General features: G+C 40.5%; 1 protein-coding gene across 3 annotated transcripts in view; it reads right to left on the reverse strand.

The window, feature by feature from the left end:
• The window catches only part of kcnab1a (potassium voltage-gated channel subfamily A regulatory beta subunit 1a), a 353,998-nt gene that overhangs the window by 46,060 nt on the left and 290,812 nt on the right, over nucleotides 1-17,126 (reverse strand). For all 3 annotated transcript variants that reach the window (XM_073041060.1, XM_073041058.1, XM_073041059.1), the window contains exon 4: nucleotides 3,738-3,817. In XM_073041060.1, coding sequence (XP_072897161.1) covers nucleotides 3,738-3,802 — 65 coding nt within the window. In that variant the 5' untranslated portion in view covers nucleotides 3,803-3,817. The remainder of the gene's footprint in view (nucleotides 1-3,737; nucleotides 3,818-17,126) is intronic.

Below are 17,126 nucleotides of genomic sequence, written 5' to 3' on the forward strand. Positions count from 1 at the left end.
ATGTCATCAAAACCAAAATACATTTCCAAGGCAGCACTGCACAAGAGAGCTGCTGTAGAGTTCCCACTAGGCCAAGCATCAGAACAGCAGGATCTGGTCACCACATTAGAGGAACGAAGTACCTTCTTTGAGATTGAGCTATCACAAAGAAGACACAACAGCATCCCTACTTTCGTAGAGGTTTGCATAGATTCAGCATGTCACCAAACACTTTGTCACACTTCTCTGGATGCACAGTGGAGATATCCTAACTGGTTGTAGCAAGGCCTGGTGTGGAAACACCAGTGACTAGAAATGTAAAGGACTACAGAAAGTGGTGGATACAGCGAGCGCTGTCCATCACAGGACAAGCCCTCTCCAGTGAGTACATTTACATGGAATGCTGCCACAGGAATGCAGATCCATCATCAAGGAACCCTCAGCATCCAGGCCATGCTCTCTTCTCACTACTACCAATGGACAAGAGGTATAGAAGTGCAAACCAACAGGTTCTGGAGCAGTTAGTACCCTACAACCATCAGGCTCCTGAACTACACTCACCACAACTCTGAACTGATTCTACATCCTACAGACTCACTTTCAAGGACTCTTTACAACTCACGTTTTTAGTATTATTTTACTTTCACAATTTGTCTTCTGTTGCATATTTGCTATTTGTCAGTCTTTATGTATAGCTCTTTTGTAAATTCTATTGTATTTCTTTACTGTAAATGCCTGCAATAACATGAACCTCAAGGTTCATGTTATATATAACAGATATATACTTTGATTATAGATGTCAAAGTTCAAAGTGAATTTATTATCAAATTACATATATGTCACCATATACAAACCTGAGATTCATTTTCTTGCAGGCATTCACAGTAATGCAATAGAATCAATGAAAAACTACACACAAAGACTGACAGCTGACCAATGTTCAAAAGAAGACAAACTGTCCAAATACAAAATAATTAATTAAATTAAAAAAAATCTGAGAACATGAATTGTTGAATTCTTGAAAGTGAGTCCATAGGTTGTGTTTAGTGATTAGTTTAGAATTGAGGTGAGTGAAGTTATCCATGCTGGTTCAAAGCTTGAAGGTTGAGGGGTAATACTGTTCCTGACTCTAGTGGTGTGGGAACTAAGGCCCCTGTATCCCCTTCCTGATGGCAACAGTGAGAAGAGAACATGACCTGGATGGTGGGCTTCCTTGATGATGGTTGCTGCTTTCTTGTGGCAGTGCTCCTTCTCGATGTGCTTAATGGTGGAGAGGCCATTTCCTGTGATGGACTGGACTGTATCCACTACTTTATGTATGCTTTTCCATTCTTTGACTTTGGAGTTTCCATTACCAGACTGTATTGCAACCAGTCACGATAATCTCCACCGTGCACCTTGAGAAGTTTGTCACAGTTTTACTTGTCATGCTGAATCTACACAACCTTCTAAGAAAGTAAAGGCACGCCGATTCATCATCACCTTTGATTCGGCCAACAACAGTCGTGTTGTCAGCCCTCTTAAATATGGCATTAGAGTGTTACTTAGCTTCACAGTCATAAGTGTGAAGCGAGTAGAGCAGGGGGTTAAGCATACTTTATAGCATTATGATGCAATGGTGCATCTGTGGGGATGGTGGTTGTGGAGGAGATGTTGTTGCCAATCCAAACCAACTGGTGTCTGTAAGTGAGGAAAATCAAAGATCCAATTGCATAAGGAGGTATCCAGGTCTAGGTCTTGGAGATTATTTGATTTGTTTTGATGGGAAGTTAATGTTGAATATAGAGTTGTAGTCAATGAAGAGCATCCTGATGTATGCATCTTCACTGTGCAGATGCTCTAGAGCTGAATGAAAAGCTAATGAGAAAGCACCTGTTGTTGACCTGTTGTGGCAGTAAGCAAACTGGAGCGAATCCAAGTCACTTCTCAGGCAGGAGTTGTATGCTTCATGATCAATGTCTCAAAGCACTTCATCACTGTGGATGCAAGTGCTACTGGACAATAGTCATTGAGGCAGGTTACCACATACTTCTTGGGCACCGGCATGACTGAAGCCTGTTTGAGGCAGGTGGGTACCTCATATTGCTGGGAGTTTGTGAAGGTGCCTCCATGTTTTGCTGGACAAAGTGAGCATAAAAGGTCATCTGGGAGTGAAACTTTGTTGCCACCTTTATTACTTGGTTTTGCTCTAGAAGATGTGATAGAAAACACTTGGTGGGTATCCTTCTGTGTTTCATGTTTGGTCCGCAATTGCAGCCTTGCACGTGAGATGGCTTTCTGGAGATCATACTTAGACCTCTTGTACTTTCCTTTGTTGCCAGACCTAAATTCCACCAATCTAGCCCTCAGCAGATTGCAAATCTCTTGGTTTATCCAGGGCTTATGGTTGGAGAAGACACTGAATGATTTTGTGGGGACACATTCATAAAGTCTGTGACAACTATAGTATATTCATTCAACTCCTTTGATGAGTCCTTGAACATGCTCCAGTCCACTTTCAACTTTGACTTTGATTGTGACTTAAATCTGGAAAGAGTTCAGAGGATATTGCCTAAGATGGGAAGTGTTAGCTTTGAGGACAAATGAGATAGTTAAAAAATAAATTTCCTTTATTTGACCAACAATCCTCATTTGACAATGCCAGACTAGGCTCCTCCTACTCAGACCCCTCACCCCACTCCCACATTTAACCTGCTTTGTGGATACACAATTTTCTATTGCATTTGGCAGGAATGTTTTAGCATGGCCTTAGCAATTCTGCTGTCAGCAACTGGGAAATTTATTTGCCAATCTAACTTTTTTTTAAAATGAAAATCCACTGGCATATAAAAATTTAGTAAACAGGCAAATATTGTGAATATTCATATATTAATATAATCATGTCCAAAGACAGTATGACCTTTGAATGGTAGACAGCCTGGAAGGGTTGTAAGGCCTTGTCAAACATCTCTTAATCACAAGAATTTACGGAGTGAATGCACAAACAAATGCCTGCAAAATAGATCTTGGGTATAGAGACAAGCACTACATATGCTCCACAGCCCTGCATATGCACAGGACTTTGCCAGTTCTGGTCTCACCAAAGCACACAGTACCACCCCAGATAGGGTCTTACCAATGCTTCACTCTCACACAGTACCAGTCTCAGGTGTCGTCTCATCAAAGCTCCACATAATTTGTGAAAAATTTCCTGAGTCTGTTATTCCATTTGTCTTGCAAAAAAGACTATTGTACCAACAAGCCTATATAATTCCTCCCTTAGCTTTCTATATTTCTTGTATCAGTGTTTCCAAACATTTGTATACTAAAACATACACTCACTGGAAAAAATCAGGTTTTCTATTCTCCCTACCAAAGCAAATAACCTTACAAATTCTCACATTGCATTCCACCTGCTAACTTCATTGTCCACTCATTCTTTGCTACATTCTTTAACAGATTCTTCTTTCCCTTACAACTTACTTTTACAGCTAGCTTAGATTGCGATGTATTTTGCAGTATACTTTATCTTTTGGAAATAATTGTTCATAGACTATTTTAAAATATTAATATATGTACATACAATAAGCATAAACACTTCTGCTTTAAAAAATTTTCTACAATAATGCAAAATTTTAGAAATTACATTCCGAATGTTAAGTTTCTAGTCGATAATATAATCTCAAATACAAGATGATTTCAAAGCTGGTGTTATCTAAATACCTTGACTCCATTTCTTTTCCTTTAAGCACACTCAATGAATAAATCAATTCACTTACTTGCCAGCTGCATACACCTCTGCTGTATCAAACAGATTTACTCCATGCTCATAAGCAATTGTCATAAGTTCCTCAGCCACCTATAAATACAGAATATTAAAAAAAGTGAAGTTGAGCAGAATACGTTGTCTGATTCCATGCCCATGGGCTACTTTCCTCCTTCTACATTCAATAGTTATCATGAGTATTCAGTTCTATTGGGCCTAGGACAATATGCATTGGACAAAAAGAAAGCTCATCTTAGTTACAGAGTCAGACAGCACAGGAACTGGCCATTTAGGCTAATTGCTTCATGCTGACCAGGATTCTTATCTAAGCCTGTCCCATTTTTGTGTGTTTGCTCCATATCCCTCTCAAACTTTCCTATCATAAAGTCTGGATCATTGTCTCTTTAAAAAGCAAGCATCAGATCCCATTATTTTGTTTTTCCCAGTTCTCTAAAATCACATTTGACACTACATGTGCAAGAATTTACAGTACTTGGACTTCAGATCAAACACTGCATGCTGTTCTGGACCCCACATTACAGGAAAGATGTTATTGCATGAAAGAAAGTCTATAAAGGTTCTATAAAGTGTTGGCGCATGGCTAAAAATGGTTAAGGCGTCGGTCTAGTGAACTGAAGGTCGCTAGTTGGAGCCTCAGCTAAGGCAGCATGTTGTGTCCTTGAGCAAGGCACTTAACCACACATTGCTCTGCGACGACACTGGTGCCAAGCTGTATCGGCCCTCGCCCTTCCCTTGGACAACATTGGTGGCTTGGAGAGGGGAGACTTGCAGCATGGGCAACTGCCGATCTCTCATACAACCCTGCCCAGGCCTGCGCCCTGGAAACTTTCCAAGGCGCAAATCCATGGTCTCTCGAGACTAACGGATGCCTATATATAAAGGTTCAGCTATGGGGCCGGGTTGGGTCTGCTAGGACTGTTTTCTTTGGATGAAAGGTCACTGAGAGAAGACACATGGAGGCAGATAAAATTATGAGGGGACTATTTTACTAAACGGAGCAAAGGCCAGTGTGAACTTACTTGAAGTTGAAGGGCAGAAAGATTACAGAGATATGTGGCAGAAGGATTATAGAGATGAGAGTTAGAGGATAACTAGGATGAGGAAAAATATTTTTAACCAGAAGGCAGATGGAATCTGGAATTCACTACTTGAAAGGGTTGGAAAGACAGGAACCCTCTTCAGATTTAAAGAAAAAGTTAAATAATTTGATTAGAAGCTGAGTTTTGAACTATTGATTCAGGAACATTAATTCAAATCCTGCCATGGGTCCTAGGAAACTGAGATTCAAGTAAACCTACAATTCATTTTTAAAAGTTGGCAGTAAACATAGACATAGAAAACCAGATAAAGTAACAATCTTTTGGAGAAACTCAATGGGTCAAATATCATCTATTTGGGGGGGGGGGGGGTAAATGAATTGTTGACTTTTTGTCAAAACTCTGCATAAAGTCAGAGAGTAAAGAGGGAAGGTACAGGGATAAAGAAGAGAGGGTGCTGGTGAGACAAAAGAGTCAAGAGGTAATTGGTGGATTGACGATAGGCGGAGGATGATAGGGAGATAGAACCAGGTAGGAGAGGAGGAGAGAGGGACAGGTGTATTATAGATGGAGCCAGGCAGGGGGAGGGGAGAAATACAGGCTGAAATCAATAGGAAGGAAGGTGAACTGGAAACCATTCAGGAAGAAGGAGGCAGAGGAGGGGATCTGTGGGTAAAATGTGAGGGTAGAACCTGGACTGGAGGGGATATGTGAATGGGGACATAAATGTGAGGATTCGAGGTGGATCAAAATATTCTTTTCCCCCCTTCACTTATCATGCATCTGTCTACATCTCCCAGCTCCACAATCCCTTATCTCACTTCATTTGTCCCTCATCCTCACCTACTCTCAGGCTACCAATCACCAATGCCTTTGTCTTACTGCATCCCCTCTCCTCCTTAACTACCTATCTTCTTCTCCACGCTCAGCCCTGATATATGATTTGACCCGAAGTACACACACTTCCTTTCCCTCCACTGATGCTGCCTGACCCACTGATGGCTTGTTGCTCCAGTTCCTCTTTTGTGTCTCCAGTCAGAGAAATCTATCTGGTTTACTCATGCCCTGGAAGGAAATCTACCCTCTTTATCCCAGTTTGGCTTGGATGGAATACACTTCATGGTGATAACTACCTCCTCAGTTCAGGATCAACCAGGAATGGACAATATACTTCAGCATTACAAGCAACGGCTGCATCCAGTGAATGAACACAGAAGATAAAATCCTTGAATGTCTATCTGAAGACCAAGTACTGGAAGGTGGGACTAGACCTGGTGATTTTATTGACAAGCAAAGACACAATGGCCTGAACAGCATCCTGCAATATTATAAACGTTCTACAATTCATGTAGGTTACCTTAGATAATATAAATGGCTAATTGGTTAGGTAAATGAATTTCATTCTTCAATTAACTTGTTCTATTCACAGAACAAGAAATTACTAACAGTAATTATTGAGTCATTTGGCAATAACCATGAATGGTCATTGAAACTATTTTTCTGAAGGATTTTAATACCAATGCAGATACATTTATTCAAACAATGTATTTTTATTCCAAAGATCCATCTTGCCAACTATTTGCTCAGTATTGTATTGACGTCTGCAAATAATCAGATCCACTTGATTTAGTAAGCAGAGTAATGTTGACCATCTGCAGGTTTCTTCAAAGGCTTCCCACTCCCAGCTTTGTCTTTGATCTACAAAGTTTGGAAAATGTTTTTCATATTTCCTTCCAGCATCAGAGAAGCTCCTCCAGAACAAGATTCAATCCCAAACTCGAAGAGCATTTATCCAAGTGTTGGGACAATGTTGTATATTTGCTTAATAATCTCTGTGTCACTACTCTGTTCAGGTTTGCTGGACAAATCTGATAGCAAGATTGATCCAAATAGCAATTAGCAGTCCATTTCACACTTTTGATCTGAGAATGGTTCCAGGAATGAGGGATTTCAGCTATAGCATTTGACTGGAGAACTAAAGCTTCTCTCCTTAGAGTAGAGGTTGAAAGGAGATTTGATGGACGTGTTTTTATTGGGTCTGTTCTTCAATTCAATCGTGAATTAATTTATTTTCTCTCTTATACCCATTCCCCTGCCTTCTCCTATAACCTTTGATGCCCTTGCTACCTTTCAGGAATGCTGCACGTGGATTCCCAGGTCCCTTTGCACATCTGATTTCTGAATTTGCTCCACATTTTTTTAAATTAATTTTTTTTATAAGTTTCTACTCTACAACAGAAAAAAAAACTGCCAACAAACTGGAGATCTATATAGTGCTAAACAAACGTGTCTAATATACAATTCATAACAATACAGAAAAAGCACCCAAAATGAATCATTTCAAGTTAGTATCCTCCCCACCCTCCCACTACAAACCTCCAAGCCAACCATTACAATGTAAGGAAAAGTTAATCAGAGCTTTCGTCACCACAGAGCTGTAAATATAAAAATGTATAATGCTTACTACCTAAACTATAACGTATTTCACAACAAAAAAAAATTAACCAGAAAGAAAAGCTGAAAGTAAGGGATTATAGTACAAAAAATGGATAAACTGTTAATCTAAAGAGGAATTATGAAAATATTCAAGAAAAGGTCCCCACACCTTATGAAACTTTATGTCCAAATTAAGAAGTGAATAATGAATCTTTTCAAGGTCTAAACAGGACATAATATCTTTAAGCCATTGAGCATGAGTGGGTGGGGCAACATCTCCCCACCTAAGAAGAACTAACTGTCCAGCCAAAAGAGATGCAGAAGATAATGTTCAATGTTTAGTCGGACTCCAATGCATGTCAACTTCACCCAAGATGCCAAAGAGAGCAATCGGAGGGTTAGGTTCTAAATGGCAATTAAGAAATTGGGATAAATTTTTAAAAACTCTCCAAAATTTCTCCAAACTAGGATAAGCCCAATACATATGAATAAGAGAAGCCTCACCCCCTTTACATTTATCACAAAAGGGACTAATATCAGGATAGAACTGCGTAATTTGGTTTTAGACATATGGGCCCTATGTACAACCTTGAACTGCAAAAGGCAGAGGCGAGCACATAAAGAGGTTGAGTTAACTGATTTAAGAATTGAATCCCAAACCCATTGGACAGAGAAATATTTAAATCATGCTCCCAGGCAGTTCTGATTTTATCAAAGGGAGCACGCCTCAAGGTCATTAACTTATCGCGAATGGCAGATATTAAACCTTTGCCCAATGGGTTTATACAAAGAAACAAGTCCACAACATTTTTCTCGGGCATCTCAGGAACGTTTGATACTAAACGGTTAACAAAATGTCTAATTTGAAGATATCTAAAGAAATGAGTATTAGGTAGGCTATACTTTGCAGAGAGTTGTTCAAAAGTTGCAGAACGATTATCAATGAAAAGATCTTCAAAGTGCCTAATGCCCTTTCTGTACCAGTCATGAAATGTTAAGTCTTGCAGAGAAGGTCGAAGAAGATGGTTATGTAAAATAGGACTAGAAAGAGAGAAACCATGAAGGTCATTATATCTTCTGAACTGAGCCCATATTCTCAAAGTATGTCTAATAAGAGGATTAACAATTAGTCTAGGCAAATGACAAGGAAGTGCGGATCCAAGAAGTGCAGAAATGGAAAAATCCTCACTAGAGTTCAACTCCATTGCCACCCATTTTGGGCAGTCAGGCTGATTGTGAAAGAAGAACCAAAAAGTAAGACAAAGTATGTTGGCTGCCCAGTAATATAAACGAAAATCGGGCAAGGCCATACCACCCTCCCTTTTAGGTTTTTGAAGGTGAACTTTAAGTCTGGAACGTTTGCCCTTCCATGGATAGGACAAAATAATAGAATCGAATGAATCAAAAAAGCTTTAGAAATAAAAATTGGTAAAGATTGAAATAAGTATAAAAATTTAGGAAGGATATACATTTTAACAACATTAATTTGACTTACCAGAAACATGGACAGGGGTGACCACTGTGCCAAACTTTGTTTTGTAGAGTTTAAAAGATTAGTAAAATTTTCTTGAAAAAGACTCTTAAAGTTCCTTGTTACTGTAATGCCGAGGTAAGTAAATTTATTATTTACAACTTTAAAAGGGAGGTTGTGAAATTCTAATATTTGTGCTTCTCTGTTAATTGGGAAGAGTTCGCTCTTATGTAAATTAAGTTTGTATCCGGAAAGCTGGCTAAATTTATTAATAAGTTAAAACATTGGGGTTAAGGAAGTAGTTGGATTTGATATAAAAAGTAAAAGATCATTGGCATAAAGCGAAACTTTATGCTCAACCGCCCCCCCCCCCCCCCACCAAATCCCTGTCAATTCAGCACAGCTACGAAACGCAATCACTAGTGGCTCTATGGCCAGATCAAAAAGTAAGGGACTTAGGGGGCACCCTTGTCGGGTGCCACGTTTAAGACTAAAGGGCTGGGATTGCTGAGAGTTAGTCAAAACAGAAGCAGTGGGACATGAATATAGCAATTTGATCCATGTAATAAAACTTAGTTCAAAATCAAATTTTTCTAAAACCGCAAAAAGATAATTCCACTCCACACGATCAAAAGCTTTCTCCGCATCAAGAGAAATCACACATTCAGGAATCCCAGTTGAGGGTGAATATAAGATATTAAATAGATGCTGTATATTAAAAAAAAGTGAGGTGATTTTTAATAAAACCAGTTCGATCTTCAGAAATAATTGAAGGTACAATGCTCCCCATTTAGAGAATATGCCTTTATTCTATAAATATTGCCTTTATGCTTTGCCTTTATTCCTTCCACTAAAGTGCATGACCATATAATTCCCTACACTGTTTTAAACCTGCCACTTCTTCATCCATTCTCCTAATCTGTCCAAATCGTTTTGCAGATTCCCTGCTTCCACCTATCTTGTCTAGTCTTGTCCATTCTGCACCAATCGCCGCCACTGGGCTATAAATGTGCAGGAGCAGTGTATGGTTAAGTGCCTTGCTCAAGGACACACACGTTGCCTCGACTGAGGCTCGAACCAATGACCTTCAGATCGCCAGCCCAAAGCCTTAACCACTTGGCCACACGCCAACACGTATCTTTGCATCATTGGCAAAAAGCCATCAATTCTGTCATCCAGATAATTGATACATAACGTGAAAAGAAGTGCTCCCAACACACACCCTGCAGAACATCACTAGTAACTGGCAGTCGATCAGAAAAGGCTCCCTTTATTCTCATTCTTTGCCTTCTATTAGTAAGCCAATCTTCTATCCTTGCTAGTATCGTTCCTATAATACCATGGACTCTTATCTTGTTAAGCAGCCTCATGTGTGGCAGCTTGTCAAAGGTCTTCTGAAAATCCAAGTAAACAACATACACTGTCTCTCCTTTGTCAATCCTGCTTATTATATCCTCAAAGTATTCAAACAGATTTGTCAGGTAAGTTTTCCCCTTAAGGAAGCCCTGCTGACTTTGGCCAATTTTATCGTGTGCCTCCAAGTACCCTGAAACCTCATCCTCAATAATGGACTCCGACATCTTTGAGTCAGGCTAACTGGCCTACAGTTTCCTTTCTTCTGCCTCTCTCCCATCTTGAAGAGCAGAGCGACATTTGCAATTTTCCAGTCCTCCAGACACATTCCAGCATCTTGTATTTCTTGAAAGATCATTACTAATGTACCTCTTTCAGAACCCTAGGGTGCAGTCATCTGGTCCAGATGACTTATCTATCTTCAGACCTTCCAGCTTCCTAAGTGCCTCCTCCTTAGCAACAGCAACTGCACTCACTCAGTGCCCCCTGAAACTCTCAAATTTCTGGCATACTGCTAGTGTCTCCCACACTGAAGACTGATGCAAAATACTTTTAAGTTTGTCCACCATTTCTTTGTCCCCCATTATTAACTCTCCAGTACAGTTTGCCACTCTTTCAGTGCGAAGTCCTGTCTGACCAGCAATACACATTTCAGAAATGCAGACAAGTTGACTTCTTAGTAAATCAATGTTATGGTTCTCCAGCAAATTGACACAACCTATTTCAGGAAACATCTGTACCTTAAATTACCTTCAAAATCCATATGAATTTTGAATAAAGCCTTCCCATTAGAGCTGAAGTATACAAGACATTACAATGGCTTATTTTGTGGAAGGGGACATTGTAAATGGAATTGCTGCAGAATGAATAAAATGAACCAGGCCCTCGGGCCCTCTGTGTAGAGAAATGGTATGTTATTTCACGTCTTGATTGTCAGGTTTTCGGAACTAATTCTAAAGCGGCTCCTCAATTTCACTTAAGCCACGAAATTGCAGTTGTACCATTTCATGCTGCTCTTTATAAACTTAAGTGGATGGCAGTGGAAAGCTCCAATTCTACATTAATGAAACCCATCAATTCTATAAAGCATGGTGATTCATCTGCCATGGCTCTGGGACCTTCAGAAAACTATTAACAGAGCAGCACACAGTTATATAAGTACAGTGGATTCCAGTTAATTGGGCCACAGGTTAATGGGGACAGCCATTTATTTGGGAAATGTCTTGAAGAACATAAAAAGAAAGATACTTGAAAGAATTACAGCTAAGTTCAGCAAGGAAGGAGACTACTTAGCCAGATAGCCAGAAGAACAAACCAGCTAGTTCGCCTCTCCAAACCTCACACCCAGCATCTCCACACAATCTTTTAATTTTTCCCCATTTCAGTATTTTTTCAGCCCCACTGCCCATCTTGACAATGCCCATTCTACTTACACAGTTACACAAAAGAAAAATAATTCCCATGTTGCTTTTAGTTCTTTTATCAATACCTTCATTTTTATGTCCTTAGATCCCAGACACACCTGTCAATATCTTCTTTCAAATGTCTTACTATCTTTCCTTTCGGTTAGTCCTGACGAAGGGTCTCGGCCCGAAACGTTGACAGTGCTTCTCCCTATAGATGCTGCCTGGCCTGCTGTGTTCCACCAGCATTTTGTGTGTGTTGTTGTTTGAATTTCCAGCATCTGCAGATTTCCTCGTGTTTGCCTGTCAATAGGATTAGTTTTCCATGTATCGACCTTTCATGACTTTAAATACCCCTTTCAGATCTCCTAGCAACATCCTTTGCTAAAGAGACAAAGTACAAATTCTCCCATCTATGTATAGAGCCAAAGCTGCTGGAATCATTCCAGTATATTTTTTCAACTTCTTCTCTAAAAGCCTTCACATTTCTCAGAATTGAAGGTAATACCTAAGTTGTGGATGAATCAATGTTTTATAAACTTTCAGTCTGACTCCCGATCTTGTGCTCCCTGTCTGTATTTATAAACCGCACAATTCTGCCCGTTACTTTTCAATCACTTTCCCAGCCCACTCTGCCGCTTTCAATGATTGATTTCCAGATCCATTTTGACTTGCTTACATTGACTCTCCTCCTACATCCAATACATTGTAATTTTCTGCATACAATTGCACGCAGCTTACTATTTCACTGCAGGTGTATGACAATGCTCCTTCTATAGGCTGCTAGCTGGTGGGAAGGATATAGAAGAACAAGTTTGAGAGCATTTGTAAAGATATATCAAAGTACCAATGACGGGAGGATTGTGCCATCTTAATATTGACAAAGAAAATACTAAGAGGTGAAATAGCTTACTGTAGTTCATTCAGGAGAATTTTTCATCACCAATCAATCCATTTCATGGCCAATGAGAAAGAAAGCTTTATTGGGCAGAGTTCTGAGAATAATGTGATGAAACGCTTTGAGAGGTTGGTCATGGCCAGAATCAACTCCTGCCTAAGCAGAGACCTGGACCCACTGCAATTTGCTTATCACCACAACAGATCTACAGCAGATGCAATCTCACTGGCTCTCCACTAGGTGTTGAGTCACCTGGATAACAGCAACACCTAAATCATTTATTGATTACAGCTCTGCATTCAACACGACTGTGCTGCAACACACAGCTCGAACCACATCATCAAGTTCGCCGATGACACGACCGTGGTGGGTCTCATCAGCAAGAACGACGAGTCAGCTTACAGAGAGGAGGTGCAGCGGCTAACGGACTGGTGCAGAGCCAACAACCTGTCACTTAATGTGAACAAAACAAAAGTGATGGTTGTTGACTTCAGGAGGGCACGGAGTGACCACTCCCCGCTGAACATTGACAGCTCCTCGGTAGAGATCGTAAAGAGCACCAAATTTCTTGGTGTTCACCTGACGGAGAATCTCACCTGGTCCCTCAACACCAGCTCCATAGCAAAGAAAGCCCAGCAGCATCTCTACTTTCTGTGAAGGCTGAGGAAAGTCCATCTCCCACCCCCCTTCCTCATCACATTCTACAGGGGTTGTATTGAGAGCATCCTGAGCAGCTGCATCATTGCCTGGTTCAGAAATTGCACCATCTCGGATCGCAAGACCCTGCAGCGGATAGTGAGGTCAGCTGAGAAGATCATCTCTTCCCGCCATCACGGACACTTAAACTACACGCTGCATCCGCAAAGGTAACAGCATTATGAAGGACCCCCTGCACCCCTCATACAATCTCTTCTCCCTCCTGCCATCTGGGAAAAGGCTCCAAAGCATTTGGGCTCTCACAACCAGACTATGTAACAGTTTCTTCCCCCAAGCTATTAGACTCCTCAATACCCGAAGCCTGGACTGACACCTTGGCCCTATTGTCCTGTTTATTATTTATTGTAATGCCTGCACTGTTTTTGTGCACTTTATGCAGTCCAGTGTAGGTCTGTAGTCTAGTGTAGCTTTCTCTGTGTTATTTTTTACGTAGTTCAGTCTATTTTTTGTATACTGTCATCAGAATCAGAATCAGAATCAGACTTTAATCGCCAAGTACCTATGCACATACAAGGAATTTACTTCCGGCAGATGTTGTCTCTCTGCTCATAACAATAATAATGATAAATATAAATGAAAATATAGATTATACATACAGGTAGTGCAATCCAAGTAATAGTTAGCCGACAGTTAACCGGCAGTTAACTGTTCAGCAAAGTGACCGCAGTAGGGAAAAAAACATGGTGTCATGTAACACCATGGTCCTGAAAAACGTTGTCTCGTTTTTACTGTGTACTGTACCAGCAGTTATGGTTGAAATGACAATAAAAATGATTTGACTTGATCATACTTTTAGTACTAACCAAAATGCTCCAAAACTACAAGGATTCATGCTTAGCCCACTGCCCTACTCTCTCTACATTCAACTGCGTAGCTAGGCACAGCTCAAGCGCCATCTATAAATTTGCTCATGACAACTACTGTTGGCAGAATTTCAGATGGTGACGAGGAGTCGTACAGCAGGGAGGTAGATCAGCTGGTTGAGTAATGCTGCAACGATAACCTTGTACACATCATCAGTAAGACCAAGGAATGGATTGTGAACTTCAGGAAGAGGAAGTCAAGGGAACACACATTATCCTCATCAAGGGATGAGCAGTAGAATGAGTGAGCAGTTTCAAGTTCCTGGGTGTCAACATCTCTGAAGATCTATCCTGGACCCAACATTATTGATGCAATTACAAAAAAGGCACAAGAGTGACTATATTTCATTAGGAGTTTGAGGAGACTTGGTATGTCATCAAAGTCACTTGCAGATTTTTACAGATGTAGTGGAGAGCTTTCTAACTGGTTTGCATCGCCATCTGGTATGGAGGGGCCACTGCACAGCATCGGAAAAAGCTGCAGAAAGTTGCAAACTCAGTCAGCTGCAACGTGGGCACTAGGCTCTCCAGCATCCAAAACATCTTAAAAACGTGATACTTTAAAAAAGGCAGCATCCATCACTAAGGACCCCATCACCCAGAACATGCCACCTTCTCTTTGTTACCATCAAGGAGTTGGGACAGGAGACGGAAGACACACACTCAACATTTTAGGAACAACTTTTCTCCCACCGCAATCAGATATCTGAATTTCTGACTGGACAATGAACCTGTGTACACTACCTCACTATTTCTTTATGCTCTCTTTATGCACTACTTATTTAATTATATATACACATTTCTTATTGTAATTTATAGATCTTTTTTGTCATGTATTGCAACATACTGGTGCTGAGAAACAACAGATTTTGCGACATGTGCCATTGATATTAAACCTGATACTGATTCTAAATAACAGAATTCAGGTGGACCAAGTGTCTGCTGGAGAAATTTGAGGTAATAATGCAAGTTTTAAAATAATCATGGGGAAAAAAAAGAAAATGACCATTTTAAGGTAAAATCAAACTAGTCATACAGAAGAGGGCCAATTTCAACATCATGAAAACAGACCTGGTCTAGGCAAACTGAATTCAAAGTTTCATATACAAAACTCTTTTTAAAGGAAAGCCTTTGATGTGCAGCAGGTCAGGTCCACAGTCCTGTGGAAGGGTCTCGAACCTAAACAACTTATCCATTCCATTACTCCAGTTTTTCAGCATCAGCCTTTGCTGAACATATGGTTCAAGTGCATTCCCGCAAGGGAGAAAGTTAGACCATTAAAGCCAGAGCACTCCGGGTGACTCAAGATAGTGAAACAAAGCAGGAAGAAAGGATGCATAATATTTGTCAGGTTGGTGACACACTGGAGAACCAGCCTCATCGCTGAAAGCTGAGAGGGGAGACAAATAAACAAAATAAGATGATCAAAGAACATTGAAAACTGGTGGCAAACACATCCAGAATTTTTTTGTAAGCATATAAACAGTAAAAGGTTAATGAGGGAAGAGATCATCAGATATCAAAAGATAACAGAGCTTTCTTGATGAGGTGTTCATTGCTTTTCAAACGGCCTTTGATAAACTGGAGCATAATAATGTCATCAAAACTGAAAGCAAAGAAATGAAATAGGCAGTAGCAACACGGATAGAAAATAGGCTATGTGGCAAGAAATAAAGTTGTGAAAAGAGACACAAGAGAGATTGCAGATGCGGGAAATCTGGAGCAACAGACAATCTGGATGAAATCAGCAGGTTAGGCAGTGTCTAAGGAGGGAAATGGACGGTTGATGTTTCAGGCCATGTCTCTTCATTGGGACAGGAAAGAAAGAAGGCAGAAGCCAGAATTAAATCGTGGGTCACAGGGAAAGAGCATGAGCTGGTGGGTGATAGATGAATCTAGCTAAGAGGGGAAGATAGGCAGGCGGGGAGGGGACAGGAGGAAGTCTGAAAGAAACGAGAAGCTGCGAGGTAATAGGTGGAAGAGGCAAAGGGCTGAAGAAGATGGAATCTGATTGGAGAGGACAATGAGCCATAGGAAGGAAGTGGAAAACCACAGGGAGAAAGATGGATTGGATGTGATTGGTGAGTCATGAGAGCAGAGGAAGGGAAGAGAAGGTGTAATGTGGACTGGAGGATAAGGGAAATCAAAGGGGGTGATCAGAGGGGCAGAATAACCATAAGTTCAAAGTTCAAAGTACACATATATCACCATATACAACCCTGAGATTCATTTTCTTGCAGGCACTCACAGTAAATACAAGAAACACAATAGAATCAATGAATGTCAACAGGACAGACATCAACCAATGTGCATAAAAAAACAAAAAACACAAAATGTGGAGATACTAAAAGAAAGAGAAAAAAGAATTAATAATAATAATAAATAAATAAGCAATTACTATGGAGAATGAAGTTCAGTGAAGGGGAGACTGAAGTTATCCCTCCAGTTCAAGTTCCTGATGGTTGAGAGGTGATAACTGTTCCTGAACCTGTGGTGCTGGTCCGGAGGCTCCTGTACCTTCCTGATGGCAGTGGCAAGAAGAGAGCATGGCCTGGATCGTGGGGCTCCTTAATAATGGATTCTGCTTTCCTGTGACAGCACTCTGTGTAGATGTACTCAGTGTTAGGAAGGGCTCTACTCGTATGGACTGGGCTGTATCCACTACTTTTTGTAGACTTTTCCATACAAGGACATTGGTGCTTCCATATCAGGCCATGATGCAACCGGTCAATATACCCTCCACCACATATCTATAGAAGACTGTCAAAGTTTTAGACGGATTGCTGAATCTTCGCAAACTTCTCTAGAATGTAGAAGCACTGTCTTACTTTCTTTGTAATGGCACTTGTGTACTGAACCCAAGACAGACAATTCCTGACCATCTCTGATCCCTGATGAGGACTGGCTCATGGACCTCTGGTTTCCTTCTTCTGAAGTCAATATTCAGCACCTTGGTCTTGTTGACACTGACTGTCAGATTGTTGTGGCACCACTCTGCTATATTTTCAATCTCCTTCTATATGCTAAGGAGACTGTGAAGGAAATGTCGTTGCCAATCCAAACGGACTGAGGAAATCCGGGATCCAGTTGCACAATGTGGTATTGATGCCTCATTGACTAATTTTGAGGGGATGATGGTATTCAATGAAGAGCATCCTAATATATGCACCTTTGCTGTCCAGATGTTCCAGGGTTGAGTGAAG

Source organism: Hemitrygon akajei, chromosome 3 (assembly GCF_048418815.1).
Source record: "Hemitrygon akajei chromosome 3, sHemAka1.3, whole genome shotgun sequence".
Classification (NCBI taxonomy): domain Eukaryota; kingdom Metazoa; phylum Chordata; class Chondrichthyes; order Myliobatiformes; family Dasyatidae; genus Hemitrygon; species Hemitrygon akajei.